Below are 23649 nucleotides of genomic sequence, written 5' to 3' on the forward strand. Positions count from 1 at the left end.
AACTGCAGTTAAAAACACTTTTATGGTTTCTCTTTAACATAGGATTTACCCTGTGCCTTTTCATTTCCAAGCTTAGAGAACTGAAGAGAATTTGTGATCTTTTCTGATGTCAGGGCTTTGGCACTCCAAATTCTTTGCCTTATCTCTTTTTAAATGTTGGTTCTCATTAAAAAAAGAAAAGTAAAAATCCATAGAGAAATGTTACAGAAGTCTTCCTAAATTATTCAAACAGCAGAGTTCCATATTATCACAAAGATGAATCAAGCACTCTGTACTGGTATATTATCCTCTCTACCTACTTGCAGGGGGTAAAAGCTGAACTATATTATGAGTTTCTTTTTCATGGTTCTGTAACTACTCAACTCAACCTACAGAATAAAAATAAGTAAAAGGAAATAAAGTTGAATATTATCCTCCAAAGATAATATACACATATACAATTAATCACAAGCAGAGATTAAATAATTTTCTAATATCCCTTCAGCTGGAATTCTCAATGTTCATAGAAGTTTGGGCCTTTGAGCACCAAATATATTTAAATGATTCTAAAATCTAAAATAGGGTTCCTAACCTGTAGTGCTTGTACCGGGGACTGAACACAGGGGCACTCAGCCACTGAGCCACATCCCCAGCCGTATTTTGTATTTTATTTAGAGATAGAGTCTCAATGAGTTGCTTAGTTCCTCTCTATTGCTGAGTCTGGCTTTGAACTCATGATCCTCCTGCCTCAGCCTCCTGAGCCGCTGGGATTTCATGTAGCACATTTTAAATGTTTCTATTTAATATTTAGAATTTCCACACGTTATTTAAGTCTCAATCACATATAAAGCTTATTACCCTTCTTCTCCATAACATATCTGCTTAGGCAGAAGCCAGGAATGGGCTTGATATGCTTTCATCTGCATCACTGCATCAAGATCTTCACACATATGTATTTGAAATGACTATATGAATAGCCACATTTGATGATACCTTCAAAAAGTCACAATTTGAGACCCTTCCAAATATGAGGCCCGGAAGAGCTTCTTTAGCCCAAACAAAGGGAAATTCAATGGCCCATGAACTCTAAGGAACTGCTCAGTCTATGGCATCACCCTCTATTCAATCCAACCTGAACTACCTCTACAGTTATACAATGCAGCATTTGGGAAATGTTTGAATAGTCAACTATGGTGTTGCAAAATCAGCAAACAAGTTTGGTGCAAGTTGACAAATGTATTGACTTTGCCATAGACATAAACAGAAAAATGCATTTCACTTCAGCTGACTAAAAAAAAAAAAAAAAAAAAAAAAGGCGAGTTAGGGGATAGTCCATTACATTGACAGTCTCTGTCTTTCCTCTTTGAAAGAGACCCGCCTCGTCCACATCAGTTCTTTTTTTTTTTTTATTGTTGGTTGTTCAAAACATTACATAGTTCTTGATATATCATCTTTCACACTTTGCTTCAAGTGGGTTATGAGCTCCCATTTTTACCCCAAATACAGATTGCAGAATCACATCAATTACACATCCATTGATTTACATATTGCCATACTAGTGACTGTCGTGTTCTGCTACCTTTCCTATCCTCTACTATCCCCCCTCCCCTCCCCTCCCCTCTTCTCTCTCTACCCCCTCTACTGACCTTCATTTCTCCCCCTTGTATTATTTTTCCCTTTCCCCTCATTTCCTCTTGTATGTTCTTTTGTATAACCCTGAGGGTCTCCTTCCATTTCCATGCAATTTCCCTTTTCTCTCCCTTTCCCTCCCCCCTCTCATCCCTGTTTAATGTTAATCTTCTTCTCATGCTCTTCGTCCCTACTCTGTTCTTAGTTACTCTCCTTATATCAAAGAAGACATTTGGCATTTGTTTTTTAGGGATTGGCTAGCTTCACTTAGCATAATCAACTCTAGTGCCATCCATTTCCCTGCAAATTCTATGATTTTGTCATTTTTTAATGCAGAGTAATACTCCATTGTGTATAAATGCCTCATTTTTTTAATCCATTCATCTATTGAAGGGCATCTGGGTTGGTTCCACAGTCTTGCTATTGTGAATTGAGCTGCTATGAACATCGATGTAGCAGTGTCCCTGTAGCATGCTCTTTTTAGGTCTTTAGGGAATAGACCAAGAAGGGGAATAGCTGGGTCAAATGGTGGCTCCATTCCCAGCTTTCCAAGAAATCTCCATACTGCTTTCCAAATTGGCTGCACCAATTTGCAGTCCCACCAGCAATGTACAAGTGTACCCTTTTCCCCACATCCTCGCCAGCACTTGTTGTTGTTTGACTTCATAATGGCTGCCAATCTAACTGGAGTGAGATGGTATCTTAGGGTGGTTTTGATTTGCATTTCTCTGACTGCTAGAGATGGTGAGCATTTTTTCATGTACTTGTTGATTGATTGTATGTCCTCCTCTGAGAAGTGTCTGTTCAGGTCCTTGGCCCATTTGTTGATTGGGTTGTTTGTTATCTTATTGTCTAATTTTTGGAGTTCTTTGTATACTCTGGATATTAGGGCTCTATCTGAAGTGTGAGGAGTAAAGATTTGTTCCCAGGATGTAGGGTCTCTATTTACCTCTCTTATTGTTTCTTTAGCTGAGAAAAAACTTTTTAGTTTGAGTAAGTCCCATTTGTTGATTCTAGTTATTAACTTTTGTGCTATGGGTGTCCTATTGAGGAATTTGGAGCCCGACCCCACAGTATGTAGATCGTAGCCAACTTTTTCTTCTATCAGATGGCGTGTTTCTGATTTGATATCAAGCTCCTTGATCCATTTTGAATTAACTTTTGTGCATGGCGAGAGAAAGGGATTCAGTTTCATTTTGTTGCATATGGATTTCCAGTTTTCCCAGCACCATTTGTTGAAGATGCTATCCTTCCTCCATTGCATGCTTTTAGCCCCTTTATCAAATATAAGATAGTTGTAGTTTTGTGGATTGGTTTCTGTGTCCTCTATTCTGTACCATTGGTCCACCCGCCTGTTTTGGTACCAGTACCATGCTGTTTTTGTTACTATTGCTCTGTAGTATAGTTTGAAGTCTGGTATCGCTATACCGCCTGATTCACACTTCCTGCTTAGCATTGTTTTTGCTATTCTGGGTCTTTTATTTTTCCATATGAATTTCATGATTGCTTTCTCTATTTCTACAAGAAATGCCGTTGGGATTTTGATTGGCATTGCATTAAACCTATAGAGAACTTTTGGTAATATCGCCATTTTGATGACCACATCAGTTCTTAATCCCACATATAAATGATGTAGAGAAAAGTATTACAAGTTCATTCCAGACTTCTGCTTAAACAGATATATTATGGTGAAGAAGGATTACAAGGTCTGTGAAACTTATGGGTAATTACAATTTAAATAATACATTGATATTCTGTTAAATTAAGAGTTCTTAAAAGCTTGCTTTAAAGAATGATTCCCAGCCTTTAAAATGCCTAGTTAAGAAAATAGCATGTCTAAGAGATGTATAATCACACAGATTATTACAGTGACACTTCCTAAACAGCTAAATCACCTTGTCAATTTCAGTTCTTTATAATGATTGCAATATTAATACAATACTGGGCTGAGTTGACTGCCTTTCTAATTAAGGACAATTGGTGGTTTTAAAAATTGCATTCTTCTTGGGTCACAATATATTAATTCCTCTGCTCTCTTTGGTATTCCCACCATCCTATTCCTTTGAAAACCAAATTTCTTACCAAAAGAATTTTGATTTTTGTAGCTTCATTAGAGCTTGGACTTTGTAATCCTGATGTCATCTGACTTGAATTTGAACTCTCAACAGTTCCTGAAGCTGTAACCCAATAGGCTGTTAGGGAGGAGCTGGGCTGGGAGCACTCAGTAGGGCTTTTGAAAAGAAGGTTCCCATCCCAAATGATGGTAACACCAAACTATGCTGTAAAAAACAGCATCCCTACTGACCAAAGACCTACTCTAGTTTGCCTTTTTAGTACCCTATTCAGAATGCTGAAATAAGAAATGCACACTCACCAAAACGCATTGTTCAAAGGAATCTGAGTGAAAAGAGAAAAAATAATTTCCTTTTCAGGGAACTTGGGATTTCCTGAATCATGCATGTCTCCTCAATAGAGGAGAAGATGGGTTTCTGTACAGGGCTCACTTCTACTGCTGGTGGGGGTCATGGTGCAACGCAGCCCTACACAGCACACTCACTGAGCGATGGGATTGTCCTTTGCTATAAGAATGGGCAGTGCCAGCTCTGGCACCATTAAATCAGCTTTTTGTTCTTTATGGGTTGCTTTAGTAGAGAATTATAATTCAGTTGCTTTAGTATAGAATTTAGTAGAGAAATTCCTGGAGGGCTGGGTATAAAAATGGTAACACCAGTCTTTCTTTAAATATAGCAAAGCTGACTCAGAAAAAATAAATATCTTGACCTTATTCAGTGGGACAACAGCAGAAGGGAGACATTCAGGCAGATGGTATATTTAGATTTGAGGATAGATTCAAACTTTGTCTAGACACCCAATTTATATTAGTTTTTAAACAACCTATTTTGTTTACCTTGATTAATAATAGACTGTCTGGTTCACACTAGGTACTGTATAAATATTGAATGAATGAAAGTCTTTATTAAAGACATTGATTCAAAGTGTGTGCATCCAACACCTTTCTAAAAAAAGAACTTATTTACAAGGTTGCAACAAGAGACATTCTAAGACATTCTAATTATTCTAATTGATGAGTTCTGTCATATTAATGCAATAGCTCCTTCTGCTCAGGGTCAATTGTAAAAGGGTAAAGCAAATGCTCCTGCTTATATGCAAGGATTTCTTAGTTCCTTTGGAGAGAGCTGCCTTCTTGGAATAGTAAGGAATCACTGAAAATCACGGGTTCACAGGAAAATAAGAACATAGGAAAATTATAACTTGTAAAATGTAAGAGTCAAAATCTCATAATAACATGATCCCTAAATTATTTAAAAAACTATGTATATAATATATAAAAATACATACAAAGAAAAAATACTTGAAATAACATATATCAAAATATTAATAGTGGTTGTTTCCAGAATGAGGAAAGGTAGATAATATTTATTTTTTGTCATCTACATGTGCTGACTGATCTTTAAAAAATATAGAATATTTTTGTTTTTCAGAAAATAACAAAGATAATTAGAACAAAACCTACAAAAATAAAAAGCTTCTCTCAGTTTTTTCAACAATTGTTAATCAATCCCAGCCATCAGCTAAACCTCTATTTTTAGTGAGAATATCTGGGGTACTTAACAAGCAAACAATCAACCCTTAAAAATTCTCTGATTCTGAATGGGCACTTATGAGCTATTTAGCATCTAGATAAAAAAAAATTATATGTGTCCAATTTGTTCCAGAAAGATGGATTGTTTCTTCCCAATCTGCAAGAGGTCTCAAAATACCATTGAGAAAAATGGAGGCCAATTTTTTTTTCATAATGATGGGAAATAATCAATTTCTATTATGGCATTATAAGCAGACAGCTTCACTTATTCATTCAATAAAAAATATTGAACACCTATGCCTGACTTTATGCTAGAAGCTAACACAAGTGACACTGTGGGGAGGGGGAACCAATTTCCTGCTGTCTCTCAAATGAATCTGTTGCTTAACTAGGCCATGATGACACAAGATGGTGCGTGAAATGCACTTGAGATCTAAGGGGTAGGAGAAGTCGGCTCCCAACTCAGTTTGATGGGGCAGGAAGACTTGTTTGAAGAGGTGACACTGGGCTCAAGCTGAAAGAGTAGACAGGAGTTCTCAGGAGGAATGGGATGGAGAGCAGACTGCAAGCAGAGAGGACAGCAACAGCAAGGTAAGGAGGTGAGATGGGCTCTTGGTTGCCAGGTGTTCCTGGGATGAGGAGACTCAAATGGAGCAGTCACTAGGGGGTCACAGGAGGCTTTGGGTACCATGTCTTTTTTTGTTGTTGTTGTTCAACTAAAATGAGTTCATAATAAGAACAAACAAATCCAGCTCACCAGTGCCTCATGGAGCTCAAGACTTCAGACACGTCAAGAACACGTTCTTTGTTAGAAATTGTGATAATCAAGGTTATTGTAAAAAGTAAACATCATCTACATAGCATGCATGAATTTTTCCCTGCTGTGCATCCTTAGAAAGAGGGCTTATGTGAACTTGGTCCCCTGCTCTGTGCTTGGACCACAAGGATTATTGTACTATAAATTAGCTAAGAACAGAAAAACTCAGGTTCATGAGGTAGATGCTCCCTGACTTATGGTACAATCATGACCTGATTAACACACCATAAACTGAAAATACATTTAATATGCTTAACCTACCAAACATTATAAGCTAGCCTTGCCTATTTGGAATGTGCTCACTCAGTTTAGCCTACAGTTAGACATTGTTAAGAATATCACACCACATACTGCTAGCCTGGGAAAAGATAAAAATCCAGGTATGGTTTCTACTGAATATATATCACTTTCACACCATCATGAAGTAATCATAAAGCAAAATATTGTATATTAAAAAGGAGCTAATCACAGGTCTTATAGGGATTAAATATTTAACTATGGATATCTTGATTATCTACTCCTTCCAAGATATTTGGAAATTATTTTTCAAGTAAGAACATATTTAAATTTTTAAAAATATTTACATTTTTTCTAATTTTAAAATTCACCTGAGGTTGATGCTTAAACAAATTATATGAACCATTTTCCAGTGACACACATGTCCTTCTTTGCAAGCATTTATATTTTCTAAATCTTCTTTATAAGGTGCAGTTTAGTGTGACAGGGTAACAAGTGGGCGAAGGATCTGTGTTTTTTTTAGGATGAGTGGTCTGATTTTTAGATGCACAGAAAATAATCATAGTGACTCAAGCAATTTAACTTGTGTTTTTTTCTCTCAAAAGTGTTTTCAAAAGTTGATGGTATTTTCTTTGGAGTTTGCTTAAGGCTTTTAGTATTAGCTTTTCCTGAAGAAGACAGAGAAGTTGCACTGCCTTTGTCTTGAAACTGTACCTACCCCCTCCCAACCAGCAGGAGAAGTCTTTGGACATGGTAAAGATCCCTAAGGCTGAAGAAGTTCTTTTATAATGCCAGTACTCAGCATGGGATTGGGGCTTCAATTCAAAAGGTACCTGAGTCAATTCTGACTCCATCAACTACCAACTGTACTATCAAGAAGTCAGTAAACTTCATTTCCTCATATAAAAATTGTAGATTATTCCTAGGGCGACAATAGGACCCTGGCAAGTAGAAATGAAAGTCGCACACTTATTTTTTGGCAGACCTTCTTTGTGCCAAGCCCTATTTTATTAATGAAAAAAAAAAAAAGAGAAAAATCTATAGCTCTAAAATACACTATAAATAAAACAGCACTTCCAAAGGATCAAATTTCTTTCTTCTCATGGAATTCCTTCTCCACTGTTTGGACTAAACAAACTTAGCAATGTAAATAAATGGTAACTCTACTTACACAGTGGCCAAAGAAATCTTAAAGTGGGTTATCCACTAGGAAAAGTTGTTGGACATAAAAATTCTATGTTCACAGGAAATTCCAATTTTAATTTTTCAATTTAATTCTCCTCATCAAAATTTTCACTAAAAGATGAAGAGTGGAATGAATAGCCTTTAGCCCTTTTTTGTTTTCCTTTCCTGTCTTCAGCCATTAATCAACCTTATTCAATCAGCGTATATCTATGATGCTCCCTAACAGGGCTTATCAGGGTCTTCATGCCTTGAGGCTTGCTTTCTGCTTGCTGATTTCTGGTTGTATTTCATTCCAACTGACCATAAACCTTAGAGTAATTAGGGAGCTTTATAGTCAAGCTGACATACACAAGAATTCTGGCAATATTTACATATAATTATGTTCCATGTATGAAGAGAGATCTAGACATCTATGTTTTTATTCTTATCTACTAGGAGGTATAGTACTTTTTTTTTTTTTCCCTGTTCAAAGAAGCTCAGTTTTTTATCCTCTGGCTCCCATGTGATGGTCCTGTAAATGCATTATTGTTTTCTCCTGTCATTTCAAACTCATTATCAAATATGGGGCACCCAATGAAATGCAGAGCACATGCCTCTGGAGTCCAAATTCAAGGATTCAGATCTGACCTCCACTCTGCTGCCAATCTGCTGAGAGATTAAAAAAGGTCGAGTTAATCCTTTGTTCCTTTTTCCTGTTTCTGCCTCCTACAGACCAGACTGAAATGTATTTGTTTATATCTGTCCTTCTAGACTTTCAAGTCTTCAAAAGCAGACACTGTGTCTTATTTACCACACATGAGTCAAACAGTATAGATTCAGGAGTTTGTCTGCCTAGACTTAAATCCGATTTCAGTCACTTATTAACTTCCTGACTTTGGGATGAGTTGTTTGCCTTTTCTTGTTTGACTTTTCTGTTTGCCTCAGTTTCCATATCTACAGAAAGGAAATAATAATAATGCTTACCTCACACTGCTCTTATGAGGATTAACTAAGTTAATATTTATACAGCATTCAGCGGAGTGTCTGGAACATAGAGAAGATTATATCTAAAGAATTGCCTCTAATGTCAATGTCTCATGTGGTGCCTACTTCATAAACCTCTGTTGAAGAAGGAGATTAAATCAGAGTGGGAATATTCTGGAACCTAGTTTTCTCTTTTAAAACTGGATCTAATAAAAAACATATGCAAGGTTACTGTGAGGATTAAAGGAGATACTAGGTATTAGGCATTATAAATTTTTATTGATATTTTTTATAAGAGTGATGTGATATTCACAAAATTGATTAGATAATTAAATTAGTTTCAACACTTTTTGCTTGGAAGTGTATTATTACTGTTTATTAGACCATTATTTCTCTTGTTAAACTTATCGATTAGTACTGCTGCCAGCTAGAAAAGGACAGATTTTTGACCCTGACTCATGGAATCTCAGAAAACAACCTTGTAATAAGACACAGTTTGCAATATGTGTTTGCTTAACATTAACCAACCTGTGAAGCTGAACAGCACCATGGTACAATTTACCCCTAAATCCGTCCTTTAGTCAGTGTTTAAACATGCAAATGTATGGGTAGATTTTAGGGGGGTTGGTTTGATCTTGCTTTGGGTTATTGTTCTTTTTGGTGAGATTGACAGATCAGAAGACTCAAAGATGTACCAATGCACATTTTCCAAATGCCAAAGTAAGTGACCTACATTTTGCTTATACTCTAAGATTCGAAATTGCTGAACATGTCAGTACTCATTCCCAAATTGGCTGGCCACACTGGTTTGGTGTCATTCACAGTCAGCTGAATCAAATGTAAGAACTTTTTAATCAATATGAATGGGTGCATGGATAAGTTAGCTTACATGAATCAATATGGTTCTCTCTAAGGCAGCTTCTTGACCAAGCACATAATTGATGGGCATCTTTTAGCTTTGATACAGGGAAGTCTTACATATATGCTACTTTCCATTAACATGAGGTTAATCTGGATAAGACTGCTTAGAATTTGAGTTGAAGTCTGAAAGATTATGGTGTCACATCCTTTATTAGATCCAGTTTGACTCATCCTTTGAAATACAGAAATGAAGGATTTCATTCATTTCAGTGTACAGAAATAGCTACGATACTATGGCTTTGTGCCACATGAATTAAATCTAAAATGCTTACCAAGAGTAAAGCTAACATGTTTAAAAAACGATTTTCTTTCAAGGCTTTTCATTACCTCACATAATCACATTTATTTATTCTATGTTATGATCACTAATATTATTTGAGAATAATTAACTACAAAATACACATCAGATAACATGTCTCAGTTAAGTAGATTTGGGGACAAAATGACTTTTCAAGGATTCTAAGTGGCCAGAGGGTCAGTAGCTGGTACATAAGATAATGCAGGCAAAAAGCTACACACCTGGGATATAAATAAAACATAAATAAGTATTTGTTATTTCTGGCTGCATACTTTTAAATAAGTAAACCACATAAAAGAACCTAGGTACTTAATATTTTTATGGACATTTACTAGCAATAGATTATTTTTGATTCAGAATAGTGATAAAATATGAAATTACTAAATTCCAATTCAAAAATTTTATTCCATTTCCCTGGCCAAAAACTAAATGGCAACTTTAATTCCTAAGCCTTCTGGCAAAAGAATGGTTCCCAAACTTTTGATATTTGTAATGTTGACAGATCTATGGCAAACTGGCTCCATTTAGTAGGCCCCTTAAAATGTCACCATCTTGGGCATTAGCACTTGTTGCCTTGTTAACCAGTTAAGGAGTTAACATTCCAGGTCTAGAAAGCTCTGAAAATATATATCTATATATTTATAAGAGAAATGCAGACATGGTCTACAGGCCTCCAGTGCGACTCTGGAAGACTCTGGTCTGCTGCAAGGTCTATTTACTCTGGTCTGATATTTAATAGACTATACGGACTTGCCCTAGCAACCAGTGCAGCACAGAGTTTATACATATGTGTTTCCAAGATAAGGAGACTATTTTTAAAAAAAAAAGAAAAAGAAGAAAGAAAGAAAGAAATTACAAATATGTTTTAGTTATACCAGTACAGATTGGATATTCTACAAAGTGGAAATATGCACAGTAAAATCTTAATACGAGACCAGAGAATATTTTAAATCCGTAACTTAGAATATTTCTAAGTATTTGCTATTGTTATTGTTTTTAACAAAAAGAAATTAGAGTTTAAATATATTAGGATGGCAGCAAAGAGCACACAACCAGAAAAATATGAGGATTTAGGTTAATGATTATCACTTTAGAAAAGAACATGATATGTAAATAGAATATCTTATTTTTATTCTGCCTGACATTTTCTGTATGTTTGAGATTTATTTGTCAAAAGTAAATCTTGAGGAACTTTAAGAAAAAAATAAACAAAATCCTTTGTTTCTGAAATACAAAACCCTTCTTCTATTTTATTGTAGGAAAAGCGTTTGTGCTTTATAATATAGTGGGCTTTCTGTTCATCCCAGCTGGTATGTTCAATGGACCAAGTCCTGGGCAACCTGAGTCCCACCACACTCAGCTACTTCTTGACTTTCCCTTTTGACTATTTCTTGACTTTTAAAAAGTGTGCTTCCTACATTTGTTTTTCTCAGTTTAAACTTGGTGGAGAATAAAGGGACAATTTTTTTAAAGTATTCACATTAGTTATTGAACTGGTTTTCTAATCTTTTATAAATCAAAAGAATTCACAAAGCTAGAAATTCTGAAATATACCTGTGCAAATATGCATATTCCTCTGTGTTTGTGTGCACGTGCTTGTGTGTGTATGCATGTGTTATTTGTGTTTGCCTTATTGAGAGAATTACAAAAGCGGCATCAATAGACTTTTCATTTTAATTCTGGTCAAATGTTTTAAAAAGTGACTATGTACAGAATAATAGTTGAGAAGAATTGGGAGATCTTGGTATAGAATACCTCTTATCAGTTGAGAAAATAAAATTCCTGAAAAGTCTGTGACAGGAGAATTTGAGGTTGAATAACTTAATAGTTTATGAGGAAGATAGAGTATACAGAGTTGAGTCCAAGACTAAAGTATTTTTCTATATATAAAAATTAAAATAATATTTTTACACACTTTTAAATGGCAATAGTAAATACGATTATATTTAAATTTACCACCTTTTTTCAACAAAAACTTCCAAGGTCTTTCTCTCCGACAGCTTCAATAATTGCAAACCACTCCTTTGCTGTGAATAAACAAACAGATACCGGGGACATTCTGTGGTCTTGTTCCACCAAAATATCCAATGCCTTTCTGAACTCATGGCATAGAGGGGTTGCTTTCTACCTCCCAGTGTGGACCCAGAAACAGGACTAATTTGAATGCTCAACATGAAGAAACTTCTAGAAACATTAATTTATTTACTAGGTTTAGATGTGAGATATTTCTTGAGCCTGATCCTTTGTATCTCAAAGCAGATTTTTTTTTAAAAATTTGAAACATGAAAAACTATATCACAAGGCATGAATTGCCAATCTCTGTTGGTCTGTCACATTAGGCCTGTGGCAAAGCAGAACATCATGGTGAGAAGCATGTGGTGCAGCAAAGTCTTTCATCTCATGGCAGCCAGAAAGTAAAGAAAGACATAGGAAGGAGCCAGGATCCCAATATCCCCTTTGAAGGTACGTCCCCAATTACCCAACTCCTACCACTAGGCTCCACCTCCTAAAAGTCCCACCATCTCTCAAAGGGCCATTGGGGGTAACCAAGCCTTTAGCATATGGGTTTTTGTGGGGCACTTTAGATCCAAACCATAGCAGATACTATTTATAAAGCAGTCTTCAGGTCTTTGTGACTTGAACCGGAGAGCTCAGCATGATAGCTGAGGCAGACAGAAAAGGGTGAGCAGATTTCATGTAGGAAGAATGTGTGACTTCTGACAGAAGAGAAAGGATCCCAGGAAGGAGAAATGGGATCAGAAGTTTGACCCAAGTAACACCAAAACAAAAGGCATCTACTTGAGCTAAAATGAAATGTTTACATAGAATTTGGCTGAGGTTGACCTTGACTGACAGGTTGAGGAGTTTAAACTTTAAGAAATTTTGAAATAAAGAATAATGTAAAGCATTAAATATTTCATTCTTCAAAGTGTGTATATTGCTAGAATGTTACAAACTAGTTTGAAAATAATTATACAACTAATACTTGATCTTTGTCTACATCCATATAGTAAATGCGACATTTCTATTTTACTTCAGAAAACTCTATTTCTTCTTTTTGAATGAAGTGGTTTAAAAGAAAACAACCACCCTCCCATGATCCTTTAGAAAAATCAATGCCTACAATGTTGGAAACACAATCAATATATTTACATTTCCTAGCACACCTTCCTAATGGCTGTAATCATTAGTCAAATAAGTAAACAGCAAAACATGAAAGAGGTTAACAAAAGTCAGTGGGCTTTTATTCAGTCGCCTGACTTGCAACAAAGTAGTTTCTCCCTCAAGATTACAGGACTAAGTTAACTACCCTGCCCATGCTGAGGGACCTTTGGACCACACACACGCTCAGCAGCTATGCCCCAGAAGTGTCACTGCAAAGTGACACAGGTATCTAATGTTTACTCAAAATAAATCATAAAGAAAGACAAGACTAAGAATTCAATTGCATCTTGCAAGATTCAGAAAAGCAGACTGCCTGTAAAGGAGTTATAAATTACTTTAGCTGTGACAATTCTTCATGTTTAGATCTTAGAACCATTCTCTACCTATCCTTTGTTCTCTGGCAGGGTGTAGGATAAGGAATATTCCTCTGGTAACAGAAATCATTAAAATGAAGAATTAAGACAGCGCACTGAGTTAGATGCAAGACTAGTCAGGGTTCCAGACTGATAATAGGTTTTTATTCTGTGACTTAACAACATGACTCTGAAAGTCCAGAATGTGAAATTCTAAAAATGCAAAGAAAGGGTTATTTGCAAACTCTTTGAATCATAGTGGGTATTTTCTTCTCCCCTCTGCTGATGGGGTGGGTGTGGTGAGGGAGCTTTCCAGTGAGCACTGGCTGAAGGAAGGGGTGGAGCCTAAGGCGTCTGCACACCATCCTGCAGTAACATACTTTCCCTAGCTAGTGGCAGCTTCCAGTTTTCAGATTGCTCAAGCTTTAGTGCATATGGGAAGGATAACAGCTTCCACTAAAATGAGACAAATACTGAGAAATGTAGGTAGGTGGGTGGGGCAAAGGGCCAGAATAGTGTTATCTGACAGTCTCCAAGAACATCCTGATCTTGATAGATGCCCTTGGGCTAGAGATGCTGTTTTGTGTTCTTGGTGACTGCTGTCAACCCAAAGAGCTACTCTTTGTCATTTACAGTCATGCCTATTCCTCAGGTTTTTTTTGTTTTTTTTTTTGGTCAGGTGATGTGACAGAGCAAAGGCTGACAGGAATTTTCCTAAGGCAGAGGCTTTGTTTTTGTTAGTTTCAGGAAACCTGAGTTGTTTAACGAAAGGTAACCATCAAAGAACAGATTGCCATAAGGATATGAAAAACTTCCAAGGTACAGGGTTATGCCTTATTGTCTGAGTACATAAATTTCTCTTTCCTTTTCCTTTTCTCCTTTTTAATCCTTCAGTGATCAGTTTTATTTATTTCTTTATTTTTGGTCCTGGGATACAAATCCGGGAATATTTTACCACTGAACTACCTCCTCAACCCACTTTCCCCCGCCCCCCCCCTCCCTTTTTTCTTTTGAATCAGGGTCTACTAAATTGCTGAGGGTCTGGCTAAGTTGCCAAGGCTGGACTCAAACTTGCAATCATCCTGCCTCAGCCTCCCCAGTCACTGAGATTATGGATGTGCGCCACTGGGCATAGACAGGGGTCTGTTTTAAATTAAGGTACATTACACATTCTTTCGCACTATAACACACAAATGCCATTTTGGAAAGAAAAACTTGTTCAAATTGTGTCCTCCCACTTTCCACCTCATCAGGTGAAATTCAGTCCCATTGAGTGTCAAATAAGTATCTCCATAGATTAAAAAAACAAAAAATACTCCTAGAACACTACTCAAAAATGAAAAAAAGACAAAACTATTGGTTTACAGAAAACTTTGAATGGATCTTTAAGAGCATTAAACAGAGAGAAAAAAAATGCAATCTTATTTTAAAATAAAACAGTAGTATTCCATGATTCCATTTACATGACATTCTCAAAAATGATAAAAATACAGAATCAGGAAACATATGGTTGCCAAGGGTCAGGAGGAGAAGGTGGGTGTGGCAATAAAAGGGTGGTACAAGGGAGCTCTTCATGGAGATGGAAGTCCTGAATCTTGAATGGAGATAGCAGCACAAATCTACACATGCAATAAAATGACACAGAAGCTACACACACACATTGTACCAATATCAATTTCCTGATTTTGATACTGTACTGAAAGTATGTCGATGTAACTACTGGAGGAAACTGGGTAAAAAGTATATGGGGGACTGGGGATGTGGCTCAAGCGGTAGCGCACTCGCCTGGCATGCGTGCGGCCCGGGTTCGATCCTCAGCACCACATACAAACAAAGATGTTGTGTCCGCCGAAAACTAAAAAAAACAAATAAATATTAAAATTCTCTCTCTCTCTCTCTCTCTCTCCCCTCTCTCTATCTTAAAAAAAAAAAAGTATATGGGGCCTCTCTGTGCTAGCTCTGCAACTTCCTGTGAATCTATAATGATTTCAAAATAAAATTTTAAATATATATGACAACCAACAGCATAGACTCCTCTATATAGAAAGAATGATTAAATACAGCAGAATATTTAATCATTTAACCAGCCACATATGCTAAAGAGGTGTTAAACTTACTTTTCTTCTTCTTTTTTTTATTTTTTAAGTGTGCTGTTACTAAAGAATTGCCTCAAAAGAGGAATAAACATGTTTTGGGGACTATAACAGAGCAGCTCTTCCTTCCAGCCTTCTCAACCATTTGAACGCTTTCCCACATTCACAAAGCGAGGTTGCAAAGATCAATCTTTTAAGTACTAAATCATTTTAACAAGAAATGATTGGTCATACAACCCATGTATTACAACCCTCCTATATGCAAAAAACTTCAAACAAGACCATAGTATGTGGACCCCATATAGCTTGTTTCTTAAAACCACGAGCCTCCACAGCCTCCGTTTTTAATGAATCCTTTCCTTTCCCCTCCTTTTTCAATTCACTTTCCACTCTCAACTCCCTTCCTCCCTCCCTCCCTCCCTCCCTCCCTCACTCATTCACTTATTCGCCTAGTCCCTGTCTAAATCGCCTGATCCTAGCAAAAGAAGCAGGCTGACCTGTGTGAGTGCAGTGTCCCCAGCCAGCGGCCTCTCGCAGTGTCCCGGGGCGCCGCCTCCCAGCTCAAGTTCCCCGCGCACCCCCGCGGCGCATGCCCCACAGTCTGCACTGCCACGCAGCCAGGGAGCCACAGGCCACAGCGCGCCTCCAGCAACCGACACTGCACACATTGGTGCGTCGGGCCAGCTCTGGGTCGAAGTTGCCTTTAGGTGAACTATCTCTTTTTTTTTTTTTTTTCTTTTCTTCTTCAATATTTTTATAGTACCCGGAGTGTACCCAGTGTTATAAAAATTATTACAAAACAAAGAGCAAAGTCCCTGTCCTGAGGAGTATGCAGATTAAAAGGAGCGAATGACGCACGGCAAAATGACATGATAAACATTGGGTGGGTGAAAAGACTTTGCGCGAAAGGTAAGGTAGACTCAATCAGACTTTCATGGACCGAAAAATGGAAAGGCTAAATCAGGACCCAGATCACTACTGCAGATTATAGAAATAAAGATTTTCAATAAGATTTGGAGAAATAATATATGATTGTTTTTCACATGCCAGGCAGTGTCGTCGTGATCATTTCATAAGGTAGGTACTACTATGTCTAATTGGGAAACTAGGGTTTCTGTTAATTGTTTAACAAACAAGTCTATTGTCACTCATAAGAGTGCCACATACAATTCCAAATACTTTGCAAATATTAACTCATTTGCTTCTTGTAAAATCCCTGTGAGGTAAGAACTGTTATTTCTCCCACTTTACAGATGAGGAGTGAAGCAGTGAGGTTAACTAACTTGCTCAAGGGTCACTCAGGTAAAAAGTGGGAGAGCCAAAATTTGAACCCAGAGACTTCAAATGATTCAGCCAAACTCACAACCTGAACTCAGATTTCTGAACTCAGAAACAGCTCTAGGATGGCACTGGGGCTCCTATCTGGGGCACTAGGGCACTGCCACTCCCAAGCCTGCATCCTTAATCATGAGCAATAATCCACATTAAATAAATAATTTAATTTTAAAATATTTCCACTGCCAACAGTGCACAGGCATTTAATTGTTAAATTTTAAAAAAAGTGTATATTGGAAGAAAAATACTATCATTAAAAAGGGAAAGAGGCAGATGTTCCTTCCTTCCTCCCTCCTTCTCTGCCTACCTTCCTTCCTTCCACAAGGAAGTGTGTGTGCCTGTGCCACACACTGGAGAAGGCAGTGGGTAACAGGAGTGAACAAAAGAGACAAAAATGAAACAAACAGGGGAACTGAAGATGATGTTCATTTTAATGACAGATACATCCTAGATCGGTCAGGAGCCACAGCATGACATAACCAACAGGAACTAAGGGAACATTTCACTCATGTCATACAGGGAATGCCATCATTCTCTGAGCTGGACAGTCCTTCATGAGTATTATTTAGTCCTTTTTTCACTTCCTCTCTTATTTCCTTCATTTTAGTTATGACAGAGGAAAATATACTATCAAAAACATTTGATGTAGACAGCTGCTGTTAACATTGCAAGTAATGCTTTGGGTGGCAGAGGCAATAACAATAAGCGTGTAGTGAGTGCCTCCTATGCACTGAACTTCATCTAAGCATTTACATGTGATAATGCATTTAATCCTCAAAATCCCATGAGGTGGATGGCATTATGATTCTGATTTTACAGATGAGTAAACTGAAGCTCAGAAATATAAAGATATCTTCCCAAGGATTTAATGCTAAAATGTGTGGAGTATTTAATCTACTAACTGAAACTATGTTTTGAGTAATTTGTAGATATCATTTATTCTCAGAATTTCCTTCCTAATAACGTTGTGATCAAGGGTGTTTTATAAGTGTGAATGTGGTAAAGACCCACAGACCTCTGGGCCTACAATGCAAAATGGTATATAAAATATCCTTTAAAAAAGAAGAGACACTGGGAGTTAAATTTTCAAAGTAAGTTATGAAAAGGCAAAAATCTTAACTGGCATAAACACTCTACTGTGGAGATAGGCGGGTGATGTTATTCACTGTTACAGTCTTACTTCCTGACTTTTCTATAACACACTAAAATTAAATATAAAGCCACTAAAAAAACTAAAATCAGGAATGAAAACACCCCCAGTAGTCCCCCAGAAAAACCGAATAACTTTGTTTGGACATCTTTTCTGTGTTGTGTAGATTGTATCCACACTAGAGTAGAATATACCCTCAATAATAAGAAAAATAATTTGGCATTTCCAAACAGTAGACAACAAAGCCTAATCTTCCCATCTGAGCATAGGTTTAAAAATTCTAACATTATATGGAGTCTAAAAATCTATACATTGTTATGAGGCCATAATAAAATGATGAAATGATAAAATGTATTGCTATCCCTGTATTTAAATATTCTGTTTTGTTAGCACAGGTCACTTCCAAAATCCAAGGGAAGGGCAGATCAAAGGGACATTTACAGAGAGAATGCCCAGGGTCCTCCCTGACCATACTCAACCCCATTCTCTACTCCTGAGTACTGAACTCCTAAATTCCTAAAGTGTCTCTGACATTCTTTCTTTGTTCAGGGAGGTCTCTTCATTGAGGGTCCTCTTCCCACTTTCTCCAATTCTTTGTCTATTATTTCTGCCTCAAAACCTGCCTGAGGCAGTGATTCAAATAATTCTGGAATTATTCCCTGACCAATTATAAAGCTAGATTTTTATGGTAAAGTGCTCAAATCTGAATTTTCCCTGGTCTTTATCATTATGTAGAGCAACTGTTTACTTGTTTATTCTTTCTTCTACTAGTCTACTTCATAGTTCAACAAATATTTCTTGAGCACCTAGTGTTATCCCAGCACCATGCTAGGTGTTAGGGCTATGTTTCCTGGAAGATAATGATGTTCAATGATTATTCTCGGAATGAATGAGTGGAATTAGGTCATTATATAAATAGCAGGAGGAAGACCAGAGGAAGATTAGCAGGTCACATGAAAAGGATTTTTTTTCCATTTCTCCCATTGCTCAAATCCTATGTTGTGTAACAACATTTCTAACCCTCTTATTTTCTTAAGTTTTTGTCCTCCCTCCCAATTATCTATATTTTTCTGCCACCTTTACTGTAATAAGCAGGAGCTTTGATTTGAGCAGACTTGGTTCTAATGTCACTTCCTAGTTGTTTGACTCTTGGCTCCCTTCCTTAACTACTCTGAGCTTCCATCACCTGCTCCATAACAGGGAGATAACAAATACCTATAGCAGAAAGTACTATGTGAAGATTAGATGAGATTCACATGTGCAAAGGGTTTAATAGCACAAAGCCTGGCTCTTAAAAGACCTTCCTCTCCTTTCTTGAGTGTCACCCCTCTTCCACCCCTGTCCTTCCTATAGGGTAGATGGAAGCACCTTTTTAGAGGCTGTATTATTGTCTTAATATATTAATATTTTGATGTACATCAAGAATATGCAATTAGACATCAAACCTTTGGGCTTTTTAAAGTAGAAATCATCATTTTGGATATGTAAAAAGCAAAAATAAAGGGGGGATTACGTTTTTAAAAATGGAATAAGGAGAAAAAAAGAATTAATACACAGATGCCTGAAAAACACTACTGAAATGAGCAAAGACAATGCCATAAAAAAAGAAAACACCCAAGTTCACAAGTGGCTGCTTATTGTGCTTGTCCTTAGTGTTCCACTAGCTCACATAAAACCACAAAGGTTTAGATACGTGGGTATACTATCCATTTCTCAAATGTCATTTATTGTTAAACTCCAAGATCACATCTTTGCCTCTCTTAGGATTGAATTAGTCTGTAACATACCAAGAAGTCATTTTCTAGGGTGATCCCTAGAAGTTACTTGTCCAATTGTGCCCATGATAAAGTATAAAGTCAAAGAGATTTATTCCTTTACATTTAAGAACAATTAATGCCCAAATAAAATTTCCAGAAATGTTTGTTTCTCGCATTTCTATACCTCCATTTCCTTATCTGCAAAATAGTACAATCATAGACCCTCTCTCATAAGCTGGTCAAATAGTAATACAAAGGAAGTAGTAACAAGAAGAAACCTAATTACCATGTATGTGTGAGCCATTACCATCATTAATCTAGTAAAGTCTGGCCTCCAGCTCTCCTATGGCAGCAGCCTTCAGAAACAATTCTTTTTCCCTTCACACAAGTCTCCTAGCTTTTTATTGTTTTGTGACAAATTATCCCAGTAAAAGTTTCCAGTCTCTGAACACATATGGTACTTTCAGTTTGGGAAGATTACATATTCTCTTCAGTGTCTCTATCCTTACAGATTTTTATCAAAAACATAAATTTTCTGTGGATTCATTTGTTAAAATTTGAGTCTCTCTCCCCTTCTCTCTCCTCCCTTCCCACCTCCACAATTCTTGTGTTGCATGAGAAAGTCTAACAATTTTACTACTTTTTAAAAGTGGGAACAACAACAACAACAACAACAATTAGAGGCTGATTTCCTCACCCCACAATCCCCCAACAATGAAGGTCCACAAAAAGGCAACTGAAGCAAACCCTAACCACATAGCTTCCAGGCCCTGGAAATTGTGACACAGGTGTAAGATTTTTTTTTTTTTTTTTTTTTTACAACATAAGGCAATCTACTCGTAATGATCGTAATGATCATGTTTGAGCCCTCCGAAGCAAAGAAGGATGGCTATACAACAAACAAACAAACACCAGCAAATGGGCAAATGGGGAAGGAAGCGATCCAAATTTAAGTCCTGGTGGGGTCCCACTTCCCCTTTGGGCCAGAAGCTGAGCTTCCACGTGGATAACCAGGGGAATTGATCCAGCCCCTTTGGGGGATGAGACACAGAGAAGGGGGTTGGCTGTGAGAAGTGCCAGGCCCTGGCTACTCCAAGGCGGCTTCTAAGCTTCATTTTCTATTTAAGTTCCCCTCCCCACCTCATCCCAGACATGCAGGGTGATGTACCTTTTGCTCTGAGAACTAGATTTCAAGCTCCAATTCTCCTCTCTTAAAGGGTCTATCATGATCTGGGGCTTGGGATCTCCAGGCCTCAGTCTAGTTTCTCAAGTCCCCTGCAGACACCCTGGCATAACCATGACCAGGTTTCCCTCGCCTGAGTTTCCCAACTTAGTTCACCCCTCTTCCTCCACTCAACCCAGCAGCCCGGAGCGCCTCTCCTGAGCTAGCCCAGGCGCGGATACAGAATGGGGCTTTCTGGCCACCTCTCCCAGGTGGATGACGACGAGTTGCAGGAAGATTCGCTTCTCCCTCAACCCCCATCTCGCGCCTGGGCCAGGGGGCCAGGGTGCAGCGTCCACCTGTACCAACAGTAGACAAAGGCTCGCTTTTTGTGCGCTGCCCTCGGAGAACAGCTGTTTGTTTGCCGCGCTCACCTCCCGCCTCTCCCCGAACTGGAGGTGCTCCCTGCTCACCTCTCCTGGGGCTTCCTGAGTCCAGCTCCCTTCCTTCATTCCATTCCTTCCCTCCTTCCTCCATTCGCTACTCCTAGCTCTGCCTTCCTTTCTGCCCTTGTTCCCGCCGATCTGGCCTCTTACCACTTCTCCCCCTCCTCCCTGGACTTCTCGTCTCTTCTCTTCATCCCCCGGACGCCCCCTCGAGCCCAGCAGCCTTGGACTCGGCATTTCTGCATCGCCCCTCCCCTTGGCTCCAACGCGCAACAGGCTCCCAAATCCGGGGGTGCTGCTCTGCGGCTAACCCTCCTACTACCCCAAAATGAGTCCCCGGACCCAGAACCGCTTAGCCTTCCTCTAAGGCAAGAGAGACTCTGGGAAGTTCCCCAGGCTAGGACTCCCCCCACCCGGAGAATCACACTGGCCATCGGGGGGGCCCCAGCTGTTAGGGACGCCGGGTCTATTTTAAACCGTGCACCCAGTGTCCCCATCCTGAGGACACGGGCACGGGTCCAACGACTCGGGTAACACCTAGCCGGCAATACCCTGAGGGGACGCGAAACCGCTCCCCTAGCGCGGTGGGACCCCTCAGCTAGACAGGCTGCGTGGCCACAGCAGTGGAAGGCGGTCCCGATACAGCCGACTCTAAACCCCAGTGCCAAGGGAATCCCCGGCCCGGGCAGGCACGGGATGCCCCATCCCCACCCCCACCCCAGCCCCATAGGCTACCTTGGCATAATCACCTCCCTTTGGAAAGTGAGTCCCGCAGGAGCCTTTCCAGGCAATCTCCTTCCTTCCGCGTGCCGGGTTGACTTTATTTCAAGTCAATCCAGTCATTAGCCTGCAATAGCCCACCCAGAGTGTGGTCTTTTGGAAAGTAAGAAGAACTGGGAACTATCGACAACTTGAGAAGAGCCACGCCGCTTAACTTAAGCCCCAGACGGCTAAAAGACAGGGCTGCACACGTGTGCGTGTCCCGGTGCTAACACACTAGCCTATCCAGGCTAGTACCCAACCACAAGTTTACACACCAACAAGCTCCAAGTTTAACAGAAAATGTGCAAAATTTCACTCACCCGCCTCTTTTTCTACCCTCTTCCGATTGGAATCCAGGGGAAGTATCGGAAAAGGGTGGATTGAAAGACCCTTCCTTCTTTTCTTTTCGCCTTTCTAAAGAGTGGAAATTTCCATCATGTGATAGGGGGCAGCATCCCCAGTGTCGCGTTTCCTGCGGACCCTCCCTTCCAGACCAGCCACCAATCGTCGGGCGGCAACCTGAGATGTAAACAAAAGCATCCTCCCAGGTGGGGCCGAGTAGTCCAGCTGTCCCCCTAGAGAACCCTGGAGCTCAGTCCCTGCTACCTCTTTCCTGGGTCCCTAATAACAGAGAAGAACTTAGTGTGAGTTTATTTTTAACGGTTAGTTTTCTTCACTGTTTAAAGTGCGTTTATTGCCTGTTCCTATGTGCAGGAATACATGTTGATCTTCAGAGGGTTCAGGGTAGGTGAAACAGTAAAGTTCCACAGTTTGGGGGGCAAACTTGAACTTTACCTAAAGAAAAAAAAATATGGAGAAGGAATACAAAATTAAAAAAAAAAAAAAACAACCTGTTATTCACTGTAAAAGTCACTTCATTCATGAGCAAAATGGGACAACTGGCTAGTACTCACCAATGGGTCTTTTGTGGGAACTTCTCCACACCCCTGGAATTCTAGATCAAGCATAATCCTCAATATATATGAAGAAGAAATTAGGCTATAATAAATAACACTTCAATTCTGCTTGTTAAAGTTTCTACCTATCATCCTAAAGAAAACTAAGTAAAACCACAGTCTGATGTTTGGCAAAATTCTTGTTTCAAAGAAAGGCCTATGTAACAAATATGCTCAGAATCCTGTTTATTTAGTAGTCAGTTGTCATTCTTTAGGGGGAAGAAAATCACCAATGGTGACCTGACCCACAGTTGAGCAAAACTCAACAGGGAACACGCACTACTTTCTGAATTCTCACACATCCAATTTAACTTTATTCAGAATGGTGAGTCTCACCGTTTATCCATATCATGAACACCTAGTACCTTCTCATTCATTTCATAGTTTCCAATACCTGTAACACCAGCTGCCCCTTATCACTTAAAAAAAACACAGTAACAACAGAAATACACCTGGATGATGTATAATAATCAGGAACATTGAGACCCTTATGTTAAAGGAAAGAAGCCAAACTCAGAAGGTCAAGAACCATGTATTTTCCCATGTGGAAACTGAAACAAAAAAAGGAAAAGAAAGGTGGGTTTGGAATAGGAATCTCATGAAAACCAAAGGAGGATTAGAAGAGGAAAGGTGGGAAGATTAGGGAGGAAGAGATGGGAAAAGGGGAGGAAGGGTGAAGTGCTGGGGAGTGATTTTGGTCAAATTATATTGTTATATTGTGTGCATGTATGAATATGTAACAATAAGTCCCACTGTTATGTAGAACTATAATGCACCAATAAAGATGTGAAAAGAAAAAAATACAAAAACACTACCTTAACACACACACACAGAGAC

The 23649-nt window shown here is 38.7% G+C and overlaps 1 protein-coding gene across 3 annotated transcripts in view; it reads right to left on the minus strand.

The window, feature by feature from the left end:
* Positions 1–22325, minus strand: part of Slc38a4 (solute carrier family 38 member 4) — a 65701-nt gene extending 43376 nt beyond the window's left edge. The window contains exons 1-2 of one of the 3 annotated variants that reach the window (XM_058576460.1): positions 22177–22325; positions 1316–15006 (exon numbers count right to left, since the gene is read on the minus strand). In XM_058576460.1, the coding sequence (XP_058432443.1) occupies positions 1823–3199 (1377 nt within the window). In that variant the 5' untranslated portion in view covers positions 3200–15006; positions 22177–22325 and the 3' untranslated portion in view covers positions 1316–1822. Of the gene's footprint in view, positions 1–1315; positions 15007–15741; positions 21360–22176 lie in introns of those variants that run through there. The other 2 variants (XM_058576459.1, XM_046435453.2) reach the window with 2 other exon arrangements.
* Between the last annotated feature and the right edge of the window lie 1324 nt (positions 22326–23649).

Source organism: Marmota monax, unplaced genomic scaffold (assembly GCF_021218885.2).
Source record: "Marmota monax isolate L192 unplaced genomic scaffold, Marmota_monax_Labrador192_F-V1.1 WCK01_AAM20220418_F8-fsc00012, whole genome shotgun sequence".
NCBI classification, from domain to species: Eukaryota; Metazoa; Chordata; class Mammalia; order Rodentia; family Sciuridae; genus Marmota; species Marmota monax.